This window comes from Leptinotarsa decemlineata, unplaced genomic scaffold (assembly GCF_025532065.1).
Source record: "Leptinotarsa decemlineata unplaced genomic scaffold, Ldec_3_MD MMD2_tig00001393_RagTag_RagTag, whole genome shotgun sequence".
Classification (NCBI taxonomy): domain Eukaryota; kingdom Metazoa; phylum Arthropoda; class Insecta; order Coleoptera; family Chrysomelidae; genus Leptinotarsa; species Leptinotarsa decemlineata.
This window is the reverse complement of record NW_027412562.1, coordinates 10375719-10391266: the sequence shown is the minus strand read 5'-3', so window position 1 is coordinate 10391266 and position 15548 is coordinate 10375719. Positions and strand designations below refer to the sequence as shown.

General features: G+C 36.1%; 1 protein-coding gene across 4 annotated transcripts in view; it reads left to right on the top strand.

Annotated features, from left to right (window-relative positions):
• The window catches only part of f (espin protein forked), a 279147-nt gene that overhangs the window by 57361 nt on the left and 206238 nt on the right, over nt 1–15548 (top strand). Inside the window, exon 1 of one of the 4 annotated variants that reach the window (XM_074175971.1) lies at nt 5788–5908. The exons of the other annotated variants lie outside the window; for them this stretch is intronic. Coding sequence (XP_074032072.1) covers nt 5853–5908 — 56 coding nt within the window. The 5' untranslated portion in view covers nt 5788–5852. Of the gene's footprint in view, nt 1–5787; nt 5909–15548 lie in introns of those variants that run through there. 4 annotated transcript variants of the gene reach the window in all.

The window sequence follows — 15548 nt, the reverse complement described above, 5'->3', positions numbered from 1 at the left end:
GAAGTCGAAACTTGTGCGAGCCAAGGATTAACGAGGTCTTACCTTTTAACGTGTGATTCCTAACACGGGTTGTCGGTAGCAAGTGAAGATCGATCGTTCAGACTAGGGCTTGAACCACCGACCAACACGGCAGTCAATTCGAGTGAGTGAACAAAGCACCCACGCCGAACCGCTTGGCTACCGACTGACCGGTAGCCATATAAATGTATATATATATATATATATATATATATATATATATATATATATATATATATATATATATTTCTTCCAATTATCTGTTTTATGGGAAACAAGTGTTTTGCACTTATCCTAAATCACTTTGTTCACTCCGTGTATTTGTATTATTTATATATTTTTACTAAGTTATAAAATTATTATCAATATTATTATCAGGATTATTCTACTCCCACTATAAGGGTGTTGAATTCAGACATGACATTGAATTCAAACAGTGTCATAATTCAGTATATTAATCATTTGGAAAACAACAAACTCAAAAATAATTGAAAAACTTACTATCACATTCTCTTTACTTCGACGAAAAGTTCTTGACCATTTTTTTTTTTTTTAATTACATTTATTTAATGTCGCATCAACCTCGAGGGTTATTAGCGACAATTCAAATTTCATAGTACATTGATTTCTTACAATAAATTTTCATATACGGTGCAGCAGCTTTATACGTCTTAGAAAGGCAATTAGTTTTTCATAGTTACAATTTTGTCCTAACGCTGCTTCAATTGAAGGGGGGATGTCGTACTCGACTCTCTCGTTGTAGTAAGATGCGCACTCAGATAAAATATTTTTGACACTTGTGGCACAGTCACAAACTTCACATGTAGGAGGGTTATTACCGTTGAGGATGTATTCATGAGTGAGCCCTAGTCGAAGACGTGACAGGATAACTTGCAATTTTCTCGTTTTTGGAAGTGATTTCCAGGGTAAGACCAATGGTTTGATTGCTGATAATTTAGAGTTGGAGCCATTCCATTGCTGTTGCCACACGTTAGTAAGGATTTGTTTGTAAAACGGTTTCAGGTCTGGGTGGGCAATTCTTTTTTCAATATCTGTGAGTGGGTTAGTAATGGCATCCTTTGCCAGCTGGTCGGCCCTTTCGTTGCCTGCTATACCAACATGTGATGGAACCCACATAAAGTGGATATGTTTACGTTTCTCAATGATTGAGTGGAGCTTATGTTTGATGTGAAGTATGATGGGGTGTTCTGGGTTTAGCTTCGTTATTGCCTCCAGTGTACTCAGTGAGTCGGTAATTACCAAGAATTTTGAGTGATCGCTTTTCTCTGCATAGTCAAGTGCTTTCCATATGGCATAAAGTTCTCCTGAGAATACAGTGCTTTCTGCTGGTAGTTTGAAGGAGTGATTGGAGGCAGTACTGGTGAATGCTGCCCCCACTCCTTCTTCTGATTTGGATGCGTCGGTGTATATTTGGATACAGTCTTCGAATTGTTGCAATAGTTGTTGAAAAGTTGCATGAATTAAATTATGGTTGGTGTTATTTTTCTCAAATTGTACGAGCCCTTTTTCAATTTTAATGCTTGGAAAGGTATTATTGTATTATTGTTTTATGCCTTCTTACCTGAGAAATACTTATAACTTTTCGATTTTATTAGGATTTAGATGTATCTATTTAAATTTTGAACGCATTTTTTAAGAACAAAAATCGACTTTTCACAAATATATTCCATCACATAATGTACCAACATAGTATATATACTATGAAAAATAACTGAAAAATGTTTTTTTTTTTTTAACTTTGATTCTTGATTTAGCCACTCACTTTAAATAATTAGACAAAGCACAAGATCCTATGAGTAACCAACAACATTCCCAGGAAGAGTCGATTTACTAAAACTGACAAGTGCGAACGGTAACAATTAAATTATTTTAATTGACCGGTTGAACAGGTCACTACAAAGAGCAACGAATTACCCTCACAATGCCTGACCAGTCGGTCACAGCACCGTGCCGTAAACAAAGTATAGTAAACAATGAATATCCGCTTGGAAATTTGCTTTCATATCGGTAATCAGTTCAGCGGCATCCTCAGTGAGATTCAAATAATAAAAAAATGTAACCACGCGAAGGCCTACTCGAAAAAATGTCACTTTTGTCAAACTTTTTCCGTTGTTTATGCTTGTGTATAGTTATTGAAAAAGGTTCCTGGAACCCGAATTCGCGACCTATTACTAATAACCATCACCGCGTGATTTTGAAGAACCGTTTCGAGAAAGTGGATACGAAGAAAAGAGAAAAAAGTTCCAACAAGCCAGAGTGGCTCAAAGAATGGACTATCAGCAAAGGGTGGGTTCATAACAAAAGTCATCTCCTCGAGCTTGGATCAAAAACACCAATGGAAGGCAATAATTACGAAGAGCTATCAGATACTAGTTCTATATCGCTTGGAAATGTTGACGATTTGATAAGCCTCAGAAGTGCTGCCGAAATAAATGAAGAAACTGTGAAGGAGTTGAATTTTGAATCTTCTGACGATGGCAGTATCGGGGAAGAAATGTTGTATCTCCGTGAAAGGTCTAGCGCAAACAATATGTCCCGAATTTTTCGTGAAATGAAAGCCAACTACAGGAATAATTTTCCTAGTTGTTCTCACAAAGTGACAAAGAGTGAGAGTGACAACCTTTTACCTGCAATTTATAAAGCGAACCTGTTGGAGAAGAAAAACAAAGACAAAGACTTTCTGGCAGAAGTCTGGAATTACGTGAAACCTAGAAGAAAGAAGAGAATGGGCTTCAATAATTACAAATTTACGGTTAATCAACTTAATGATGAACAAACCAAGAATTCAAGGTCCAAAAGTAGAGGAGATTCCAATGGAAAATATACCAAGAAGAACAGCTTGGGAAGGAACATCGCCTTATACAACACCCTGAATTCCAGAACTAATCTCCACGAAGAACCTATTTACGAGTGTTCTGAAGAAAACAGCAATTACAATTCTCTAAATAACGTGTATCTCAACCCTCTTTACACTTCTGGGCTGACTAAAAAGTTTGACAACTTCCAATCCAACCATAACCAAGTAACTGCTTTTGAAAGACAAGTGAACAGTTACCAGAATCACAAACTCTCACTAAGAAGCAATTATGATTCCTCGAAGTCAAGACTCAGGACGGAGAAATATATAATAAGGCACATAAGGGTGAGGATAATGTTGTCTTTGAGGGTGGGCAAATTGCAGAAGTTGAATAAGAAATCCAAAGATAAAACCAAAAAGACGAGTCGTGCTGATAATATTCAAACGAAAAAAGTTGTTAATAGTGATGACGTGCAGTTTAGGGTAGCGAGGATGCATGAGGAACAAAGAAGGATCGGTAACGGAAAGAGTTCTATCAAGATCCAGAATATGAGGTAAATTTGTGTGATCCAGAGCACAATTGTGAATTTATTATCCCAGAAATCACAGCACTTTTCTTTTTTCTTTATTGATACAGTTATACTAGAAATAGCATGGAATACAGGATGGCTCAAATGGGGACGTTCTGTTTTTCCAGATAGAACACTTCAAGCTCTATCAAAATTTGATTTTTTGTAGTTTTCGAGTCTGAATTTTTCAATGTATATATGAGAATTTTCAGCTGAACTGGCTTGAATATGATCCTTAGCTCTCTGATATTACGTTAGGTCAGGTAGGAACATTTTCATCGATTTAAAAAAAATACGATCGAAGAAGGTAAAGTTAAATTCTCAACTGAAAATAATTGAAAGTATTTCATTGCGCTGAAAAACTTCGCGGAACCCTAAACTTACAAAATATTGTAGAACAAGTGGTACCCATTAGGCTATTATTTGCTGAAACAGACCTTGGAAGGTACTGGAATTTTTTTAAGTTTTTTATGGTTTTGAAAATAATGATAATTCCTGTTCTGTCATTTACGAAGCTGATTCAAATAATAAGACAAAAGTATCAACAAATATAATACTACTGATAAATGTGAATATTTAAACAATGAATACTGATTCAATTTATTCAATTCATATCATAGAATGTTTTTCCCATTTTTTCAAAAAAAAAAATAATAATAAAAGTTAATAGGAAATATGTTTTAACCACTATGTAAAGCATTTTAAAGAAATTCTTTTTTCTCAATAACTCTGAGCAATTTTAATATGAATACCATTATTTTTAATGAAATTAAACTATGGAAGCAATTGTTGTTGTGGAATTGGCCGCGGTGGTAGTGCGTCCGACTCACGATCGGAAGACCGTGGGTTCGATTCCTACCTCGACCAGATATTTTTCTCGAGAGAATTTATCTGGTTGAAGCTGGGATGATTCTGCAACCGTGTTAGGAATCACACGTTAAAAGGTAAGACCTCGTTAGTCCTTAGCTCGCACAAGTTTCTCAACTTCTGTCGTTCGTATGGGGGCGACAGCTGATTAACGGAAAAACAGATTTTGAACAGAAACAGACAGAATTCTGGAAAAATATATTTTATTGCTCGATTGTTTATGTTGGTTATGTGTTTTGCTTTTTATTCACGTGAGGTATATTTTCTAGTTGAATTACCTGTATTATTAGCAAGATAATATTTCAAAAAACATTCACATCTGGTCATGGTTCTGCTGAGTGTGTTAACAATTTCAAATAACCATATCATTTATTTTCAAAACATTTTGAAATAATTATGTATTTTAGGAAATGTACCGTTAGCGATATTGTTCTCATAGATTTGTTTTTTTTTATATCTTTTTACTCTTAGGGTTTGGCTGAAAAACAGCTTGAGCTGACGCTTCGACCATTCGTCATAAGGTTTTCTTCAATTGATGTAAATTGTTATTATTACTAAGCTAAATTGAAAATTTCTACCACTATCGTTTGAACGCCAATTTCAGCGAATGACGACCTATCATTTATCACTATTTTTGTTATTGTAAAAATTGAAGGTTTAGAGAAAAACATTAAAATTATCAAAGAACCTAAAATTTTATGATTCAACTCTGCTTAGTCCAACAGTTGTTGGACTACAGTAGGGATGAACTACGGTATCTAACAGGCTTCCTCACAGATCACTGTCATTGAATCATCATATGCAGAGACTCGGACTGTCGGAAGAAAGTATGTGTCGCCCCTGTTTGGATAATGATGAAACAGCAGAGCATATACTTTGTGCCTGCCCCGCTGGGGACCGAATCAGGTTTTAAAGTTTGGCACAGCCGTACTCAGCATCTGACCTGAAAGACTACTCACCATACAATCTAATCGGATTCGTTAAGGGCCTGGGTTTATTTGGTCGAGTGTGAATAGGTGTGAGCCACAATAAACCCTTGCGGGTTGCGGTGGAGGGTAAAATAGACCCACTCACTTTTGTATAAGTAACTTATTGTAATTCAAGAGAACTATATATTTATTAATATTTATAATTGCAGTTTTTGATATAACTTAAGAGTTTCAATAAATTTATCTTCAATTGAAAATAACGATATAATGAAATCTACATCTCATTAACATTGTTAGATTCTTTTAGATATCGATTATATTACTTACAATACGGAAACTGATTAGACAATTACCTATCAATAAATCTCTGTATACATGCTTAATTATTCTCATTCACACTTCAGTCGGCAGTTAGAGATTCAAAAGTGCGATTATTTCGTACGCTCATAATAAAACAATAACACGCAATACTCATTTGTTTTGCAGAAATTTTATTTCTACCCCTCTCTCCCTCTCTCGATGATTATGCAAGTAATTATTTTAATGACTGAAAGCATTCGAATACATGCATGATGTTTTTTCTTTAATTCGATACATTTCTTGCGCGTACAATGTCCTTCAGATTCGATCTCAATATCAATTATTGTCGATATGTTATTCAATCTTCGTGGGTTACAAATGTCAGTGTGTCGTTTTGCAAGATACATGTAAGTACTATTGATTTTGATTTATCGTGAAGAAATTTTGAGTCATTTGGTATAATGTTTCTATTTGTGCTTGAAATATTTTAGACGCTCATGATTCAATACGATCTTATAATTATTATTATCATTACTGATAAGTAATCCCTAGTTTCAATCTCGTATTCATCTTTTAGAATCTATTAGTCAAATTTCCACATACATTCTACATACACGCAGTTCTCCGAATGAAAAAGTTCTTAATCAACGAAGTTCAAAGGCTACTGAGTTGAACATCAAAACGATGAGCAACCACAGTCCGTCCCATATTTCTGATATGTACCTATCGCTCTTGGTGGAATCAAATGTGCTAAGTCACTTAAACACCTCCCGTGAAAGCATCTGTAGAAAGAGACAAATCTCCAACCTTTCGTCGATGTTCCAGACTATCAAGGTTGCAAGTGATATTCGAGTCTCCAATCAGGCGGATGACTCTTTTCTGGATAGAATCCAGCAGCTTTAGGATATGCTTATGAGGTAGCTCCTTACATGAGAACAATACTCCAAAGAAGGTCTGATCTCAGCTTTATAAAGCATCAAAATTAGCTGAGGTGTGTAGTTTTCTGGTTTGGAACAATGTTCCAGGCTTTTGAGAAGCAGCCTTTGCAATTCCAGCGACATGATAGTGCCAATACATATTAGTGTCCATTTTAACCCTCAACAAACTTATCGAAGCTGAAGACGGAATTGACTGTCCTGATATTATATCCGGTCCGAAGACATTTATCTTTTTGGAGAAAACCAATGCCTGGGTTCTCGTGGCATTGAATTGAACCTGGTTACTTTCACCCCAATTCGAAATCACTTCTAGATCCTCATTAAGATATGCAACCTCCTGCTGTCGGTGAAGATGTGCCTTCATGGCCGATGTCCTGGAATGACGGGACAAATGTGCTGTCGTCAGCAAAGCAATATATTGGATTTTTGGGTTCGGTGATGGTGAAAGTATCAGAGAGATATCCATCGACGGCCACTTCCAGAAAACGTTCTTCCATGAAGCTTCCATGATACACAAAAATGATCTGACAAGCCATAGCAATGAAGTTTGGTCAGCAAATCCTCATGCCACACACGATCAAAGGGTTTGGAAATATCTTTGTTTCCGAAAGCCACGTTGATGATCGCTCAAGAACGCTCAGCATTCCAAATATCTTGAGATATGGTGGTTTACGGCTTTCTCCATGATTTTTGATATCCCTAATAGCAAAGCGACTGGTTGTTTGGAAGATTTTTGTTGTCTTTTTCGGGAATAAGCTGAACGCGAGTAAAGGAAAAACCCTTTTCTTGTAAGATAGGTTGAACAGTCTGCAAAGTACTGGTACGAGTTAATTTGCGCACTTTTTAAGTACGACAATGGGCACTTCATCAGGACCAGACGCCTTGCTGATATTGAGCTGACTAGACGTTGTCGAAAAGAAATTTCCGGCATTGTGGATTCTAGTGTGGGAATAGTGGGTGGTGCCTCTCTCAGAAAATCGAGTGTGGAGAGAGACGCAAATTTCTCAGTTAGTAGATTTACTTTTTCTATGGCTGGTGTTGCAATGAAACCTCTCATATATAACAAAAAAATCACAAGATATTATTCTTCTTTCAAAGATCTGGAAAGAAGTTCCGGGATAGAATATGTCATTCTTTCAAGGAAATCTCACTGTACCCATTTCGATGTTTGAAATAATGGCCACATATCCGAGTAATATGGTAATTGGAAAACTATTCAGACGGATACGATATTAATCATCAAATACGTTAATTATACCTTAAGTATTTCATGCACATTATAATTGCCCTTCACTAAATATAATTCAAATTGATATCGAACATTCCACAATGTTCTGATATGTTGTGGAATGCTTGCAAATACACTCGAATATTATGGACTGTTCCAGAACTTTCAATAGAGCCGAAACTTCTAGTTCTTATATCATCAAGGGCTGAAAGCCGGGTGTTGGGTCGGTAGTAAATTGATAAATACTATCACAGCAGAATCTTTTTTTCGCAATAATTACATGAACTTAATTTATGCATACAATTTTTTGAAACATCAATTTTACTTATATTTATATATATATATATATATATATATATATATATATTTATTTGATTGATGCAACTAATTTTCCTTTATTTTGAGTATTTCAATATTAAATTCTACAAAAAGGATTTGAAGCTTTATATCTTCTATTAATTATCTGCGGAGCGCTTTCGACAGTTGGTAGTACTGTCATCTTCTGGCACTCCTCAAACTGAACTGGTCATCCTGTTGTCTGCCTCTTTATACGGTCAGAGCGTCTTAACTCAGGTATTTCAGGTACTTTAGGTACATTTGCCTGTATTTGTTCTGCATCAGGTACTCTTCTTCGTGTTAGATCTTCTCTAGGAATGTGTATGGTTTTGATTAATATTTTGAATGTGAGATCTTGTTGTGTTTTGATTTGTACTTGTTCCTCGATAAGTGATTTATGACTGTTGAATTTATGGATGTTCAAGTTTTCCCAAATGTCCATGCGGTTTTATTAGTTTTATGTTCTCTGGTGGGGGGAAATTATGTTTGTTTTGTATGGCGTGTGTTGCAAGGTTTGATTTATATACTATTGGATTTATGTATGCCTTTTTGTGCTCATTGTACCTTTGGATCAGTTTTTTCTTGGTTTGGCCGATATAGAATTTGTTGCAGTCCGAGCATTGTATACTGTATATCCCGTTTTGGTCTTTGTCTTCTTCTTTTTCATAGTTGTTTATTTTTTGTGTTATCTTCGTGTTCGGCTTGTATGTGATGTTGATGTTTAGTGGTTTGAAGATGTTTGTTAGTTTTTTGGTTTGGTGTCCTACGTACGTAAATGCTGTCCATCGTTGTGTTGTTTTGTCTGTTGGGGTGGCTTGATCCTTGTTCTGTATTTTTTGTTTGATTCTGTTTTCTAGTTTATCTATTGTCTTTTGGGTGTATCCGTTTTCGTTGACTATTTGGTATATGATTTTCTGTTCTTTGTTTCGGGCTTCATTGCTGAGTGGTATCCGTAACATTCTATATATGAATGCGTTATAGGCAGCCATTTTGTGTGATGGTGGTTGGTTTGAACTTGCGGGTATGGTTGAACTTGTTTGTGTAGGTTTCCTGTATATTGTCATTTGAAATTGTGTTTTGTTGTGGTTATATCCTACGGTTATGTCCAGGTAGTTAAGTTTTGAGTTGTGTTTTTCCTCAATGCTGAAACATAGTTTTTGATTTATTTCGTTAATTTCTTCTGTTATTTGTTCTATTCTTATTCCATTGTTTTGTGATATGTACAGTCCATCGTCAACGTATCTGAACCATTCTCCTTTTTCATCATGTGTTTTTATTATTGTTAAGATTTTCTCATCTATGGTTTGCAGGTATATTTCGGATATAATGCTAGATAGTAGGGATCCCATCGCTAATCCATCCATTTATAAACAAACAGAGCGTCTTAACTCGATTGTTTTTCGATTGATTTTTGAAAGTGAAAAAGCATAAATAACTACCACATATTTTTTGCAAGGTTTGATAATACGATGTTTATGGATCGTGAAATATACCTATTGCTGATCAGTACCAGTAACTCAAATACATTTATAATATAATACAAGGTGGGACATTGAAAACTTTGACATGGAGGTTTTGGATACTAATCTTGAAAATCCTAAAAACGCTCGGACAGGTCGATTTTTATTGGGAGGGTTATAGTTTTTTTCGTCATTTGCAGCGTCGTCACTTCAACCCCGGAGCAGAGGAGTGAACAACCCTTGGAATTTTAATAGGGAACTGGGGGCGAGTCGCACATCGTTTGTGAGATCTTTGAATTCTCTAAACAACGGTGTTCATTTTTTTAAATTTGGACGAACCATATTACATTCAGAGTTGAAATTACTTACTTCATTCTCATGTTAGCATATGCTCAAAATGGGCACCTCCAGCTTCCATGCAATAATAGAGATTGTGCTGGAAACGTTCTCGAACATTGTGGAGCATTTCTGGAGTGATTTGGCGATATTAATTTGTGATTCGTTGCCGTAAATTTTCGAGTGATGCAGAAGAACAGTAAATTCTGCTTTTCAAATGACCTCACAGAAAGAAATCTAACGGCGATAGGTATGGTGATCGTGGTGGCCATTTGATAGTGCCCCGCCTCCCAATCCAGTGATACGGAAAAGTCTGATCTGAATACTGCCGAATAGGCAGAGCAAAGTGCAAAAGAGCTCCATCTTGTTGAAATATTAACAGAGCCTAAATGGGAAACATCTGTATATCGAAAACCCACTCACACAGGATAGTATCTGAACCAGAAATCCAACCACCATCAATCGACTAAGAGAGGAATCATCAAGACTCTACTACACCCCGTGCTTTCGGGCTCTGTAATACAAAGAGAAGTCTCGAAAAGGAACCAGGCATCATCAAAAATGACCTTCAACGGAAAGGTTACTCCAGAGTGATAGTAAAACAGGCTTTAGCTAGAAGTCAGCAAGAGCTCAACAAGGAAGAGAAGCCGCCACAACCAGTACTTGTACTTTCCTACATCAGAGGATTATCGGAAAGGATAAGAAGGATTGGGTCCAAGTATAACATCAGGACCTGTTTCAGATCTGGGAACACTATCCGTAGCAGCCCCACGAAAACTAGGCCACCAAACGCGGACTGCGACTCCATGAATTGCATTTACCCGATACCCTGCGAGTGCGGAGAATCATACATCGGTGAAACTAAGAGGCCATTGAAAGTTCGCATTGCTGAGCACAAGAAACACACACAGCGAGGAGAAACCAGCAAATACGGAATAGCAGAGCATGTTTGGACTGATTAGCATAACATCAAGTGGGCTCAAGCTGAAATCATCCACAAGGAAGAACACTGGTTTAGGAGAAAATTCAAAGAAGCCGCGTATATGTTGTCCAACAACGCATTTAGCCAAGCTAGCGTAGAGATACATGACATATGGAAACCTCTAATCAAGCGGAAAAAGATCAACTCCCGCCAAACGGTCTTCTCCCGCTAAAACCAATGAAGCGGTGAGAGGGAAGAGGGGATAGGTGAAAGCACTCGAGTGACCTATAAATAGTCAGATCTTGGAGGAATAAGGATAGTTTTCATCTCTTGTTGATAATATTTTTCAATTTTTTTATTTTTTGGTTATTGCCTGTATGTTATTTCTTTGTAATTTCAGTTTTTTGTTCAATATAATTGTTTTTTTTTCAGTTAATCTTTTTAATTTTTTTACAGACTTTTTCAGGGATTTCAAATCGATTTATATTAAATTAGACAATGGAAGTCCGAACCGAAGAAATATTAACAGATTCTCCCGATAATTGTGGTCATTTTCAATAATATCAGTGATTAGGGGATTAATAGTATCTTCCAGAAGCTCCAGGTCCGGTTAAATTGCCTTCTAAAAACAATGGGCCAACAATACGGTCACCAAAAATTCCAGCCCATACATTTAATTTTTGTGGACGTTGAGTATGCACTTCATGAAAAATGTGAGGATTTGAATTAGCCCAATAGCGACAATTATGGCGAATAACTATGCCATTTAGAAAAAAAGAACATTCATCACTGAAGCAAATGTTGAAAACAGAATGTGGATTTTCCACCGCTCGTTCACTAACCAAGTCGCAAAATTGTAAGCGTCGATCGAAATCATCTTCATTCAGTTCTTGCGTTAATTTAATCTTGTAAGGATGCATTTCGTGGGTTTTTAAAATACGCCGAATGCTAGTTCGTGACACCCCGGAAACAAATGTTTTTCTTGTGCTCAAAGTATGGTCAAGCTCAACATGGCCCAGAATTGTCACTTGTGTCGCCTCATTTGTTACTGGTAGTTCGATTTGCCGTTTTTGTTTGTAGCAGATCCAGTTGCGCGAAATTTTGCAATTGAATCGAGAACATACTGTCGCGACACATTTTTCCCATGTTGTTGATTGGACAGATCAACGGCTCTCCTAACACAACGTCTATTTCCATAGTACAGTTCAATCAACTCAACCCTCTCTGCCGTTGTGTAAACCATTGTTTCTCCAGCAACATTTTACTCAGTACTAGTAATAATGTAGATATTACTTTTAACATAAAAATAAGAAATAGAAACAGCATTTTTAACCATTTCTCAATTGTAATAGTCCTCTCATCAAAGAAGAACTACAAAACTAACAAAAAAGTAGCTTAAGAAACAAATAAAAGAATTCCAAATACATTCGAACTGAGCAGTGGCGTGCAACAATTTGTTGCTATTAAAATTAATTATCGGAAAGAACTCTTTCAAATACGTCCAGATTTAAAAAAATGTACACCATTGTTTAGAGAATTCCAAGATCTTTCAAACGATTTACGACTCGCCGCCTATTCCCTATCAAAATTCCAAGGGTTGTTCACCTCTCTGCTCCGGGGTGGAAGTGACGACGCTGAAAATGGGGTAAAAATTGTCCCTCTGCCAATAAAAATCGACCTGTCTGAACGTTTTTTCGGATTTGCAAGATTAGTACCCAAAACCTCCATGTAAAGTTCTCGATGGCCCACCCTGTATATACGTAAATTGAAGTTACATAATGTCAAATAATGGGTAACTTCAGATTGAACATAGCAATGTTGAATAGTTCGTGATGGAAACATCATCACTGCCAACGAGGCCACGACACTGACAGAGATTGTACGAATTTTCCAAAGTGAAACGCAATTCAAATGAAATATCCTAGATGCCTCTGTTAAGTTGGTACAACAGTGAGTGATCGTATAACCTCGAGGGATCATTTTGTACCACCTTCCCCTACTACTGGCACGTGATATAGGTTCCCATTTTTGTTTTCACGTACAAATTTATATGTCTTTTTTTGTTTCCTCCTAAGTTCCAGAAGCAATGTCTTTCCGTACCTAACATGGGTTTTCACTTAAAATGGTTGAGTAAGTCCCAAACAAAAATATCTAATTATGGAGGTGTTATTCAATGTAAATCAATTCGCGAACATGTTAGGAAATTAAAACACCAGAATGATTTACAGTGAGAACAAGACAATACGATATGCTTAAGGCCATTACGTGTTTGATGATTTTGCATATCCAAAAGGATTGAAACATTTCTTCAATTGAAATGACCAACCCATATTTTACACGATAGAGAAACTATGGATTATATTTATAGCATGAGTGTAGACACATCTCTTTTTCTGATATTCTTTCTGGAGTTGACCTTCACTACAATTGGAAAAATTCTGAAAGGTTTTTAGCTTTCTTGGAAGCATGGAACAGTTCTGATCATCGAACTAACTCTTTTTTCGCTCTGTTGTAATTGAATTGATTCAAGTTCAATATGAATTAGCTGCTATTTTTGAATGTTCGTTCTTCTATGCGAACTTCTCATTTTAAAAGAGATTTTCAAATCTCTTTTCCTCACTTTCATAATCAAAAACAATTTTCAACTTTTCTGTTGTTTCTTGACGAAAACACATCCTTGAAGAGAAAGATTAATGATATATTCTAGGTCAGATAGCCCAAAATCTTCGTCAATATAATGTTTAAAAAGATACATATTTCTAGTGGGGTGTAAACATTTTTCACATTATTGCTTTATGAAATATGAAAACCAAGTTTAACATTACAAATCAAGTGAATATGGATTGATATTCAAGTCTCCAACTTCGAAAGTTTGAATAACAACAAATTTATCTCCGTCTTTAGTAATCTAGTTGACATAATATAATTCTTTACACAACTTATTAAATAACATACATTCTATTGGTATTGTGAAAGAAAAGGCCTGAGCACCCCCTACAATCTGTGGGTTATTATTAGTATTCATTTTTTAGCTTTCATCTCATTTTATTTATATTAAAAAACCTTTCTAGTGGACATACAGGGACTAGTTATTTTTTCATCGAGATTTTTGCAAGTTTTCGAAATATCTTCTTACACACTAATGTACTAACCACCAAAGCGGTCTTATTTTGATATTTCTTTTCAATATTGAAATAGAGTAGTGCATATAGCTTCTGGAAATGAAATCATCAAATTCAGGGAAAATTTGTGTATGCAGGGTTGCGTGTTCCTAAATGTCATGTGTGACATTTTGGAACCCCCGTATATATAGGTATGCATATGAAACCCAACGGTTTCATATGCATATCTTAAAAGACAGCAGAAACATATTTTAATCTCCATGTGAAGCATCACAAAGACAAATCATTGTCTTCGATCTAGTATGCATTTGTTTGAAATTGTTGAAAAATGGTGTGGGTTTATCAATTTGCATAACATCAAGGTTGCTATGTCATGTGGTGGTTATTTTAACACTTCGACACGTGTTTCGATTACCAAGTGATCATCTTCAAGAGGAAGATCAAACTGTAGTTTGATCAACAGAAGAAATTTGATCCTGCTTCACGTCCTGCCGCACGTTTCACATATCAATGTCCAAAAATTAAACGATTTGAGCGTCGAAGTTCTGTCTCACACACTACACTGCCCAGACCTCTCGCCATCCGACTACCATCTTTTCAAATACTTCGATAACTTTCTCACCGGTAGAACTTTCGCCAATCAGGGACAGGCAAAAATGGCCTTCGTCGACTTCATCGAATCCCGAGTACCCAATTAACGCTGACAGAATTAATCGACTTGTGTTACGTAGGCAAAGGTGCACTGAATCAAATGGCGTCTATTTCGATCAAATTGAAGGAGTATTCACTGAGATATTACAGTTCAAAAGGGACTCATAAAAACGGACAAAACTTTTGAAACAACCTAATATAATTATTTACCATTGACTCGTTTAGAGCAATCTGGCACTGTGTCAAATGTTCATCGACATCAATGTCGACAATGAGCAATTATTCTTGTAATACTCGTCTAGCCTTGATGATTTATAATTTAACCTTTTTCGACGGAATCATGCCTGGTGCAATATTCGGTTCCGGTATATGCGCAGAGGAAGTCCCGTTGATATGTTAGCCATGTGTGTTTGTTATTTTTTATATATTTAAATTGGTGTGGTGTTCATGGCTTCGAAATGAAATCATAACTGTTATGTTTATGGCCTAGATTTCTGAAAATGATTTCATTATTCATGAAAAGACATCGTGTGTGTAGTTAGGCTGGATTAATGGCTGTTGAAAATTGTCTTTGTTTCTTTCATCACCGCTGCAATTAAAAGGTGCATTTAATGTTCCTTGCAGACTCTAGAACAATGTAGTAGACAATGTAGATATGTCGGTGAAAAAGGGACAAAACACTGACTGATTATTCATATAATCATACTTGCATACTCGCTGTGGATTGAGATTTAGGATGTCAGCAAACTAAGATGTCAGGAAATATTTTCTTGACATTGATCTTTTCAAAAATATTCTCCAATATACAGGGTAACACTAGGATGTAGCATAACAAAGTTGGTCTTTTTCAAATGAAATGACATATATTGCTTTACATATTCGGATTCTGTCAAAAAAAGTGCTTTTGTAAAATGAATACTCATTTGGAGAATCTGTTTTGTTATGAAGATGTGTAGAAACTGTAGTTTTATAGAATAATTTGTTGTGGGTGGGGCTACCCATTGGTAGGGATATATTAAGCGAGATCAGTTGACCTCTTACAATGGACCTTTGG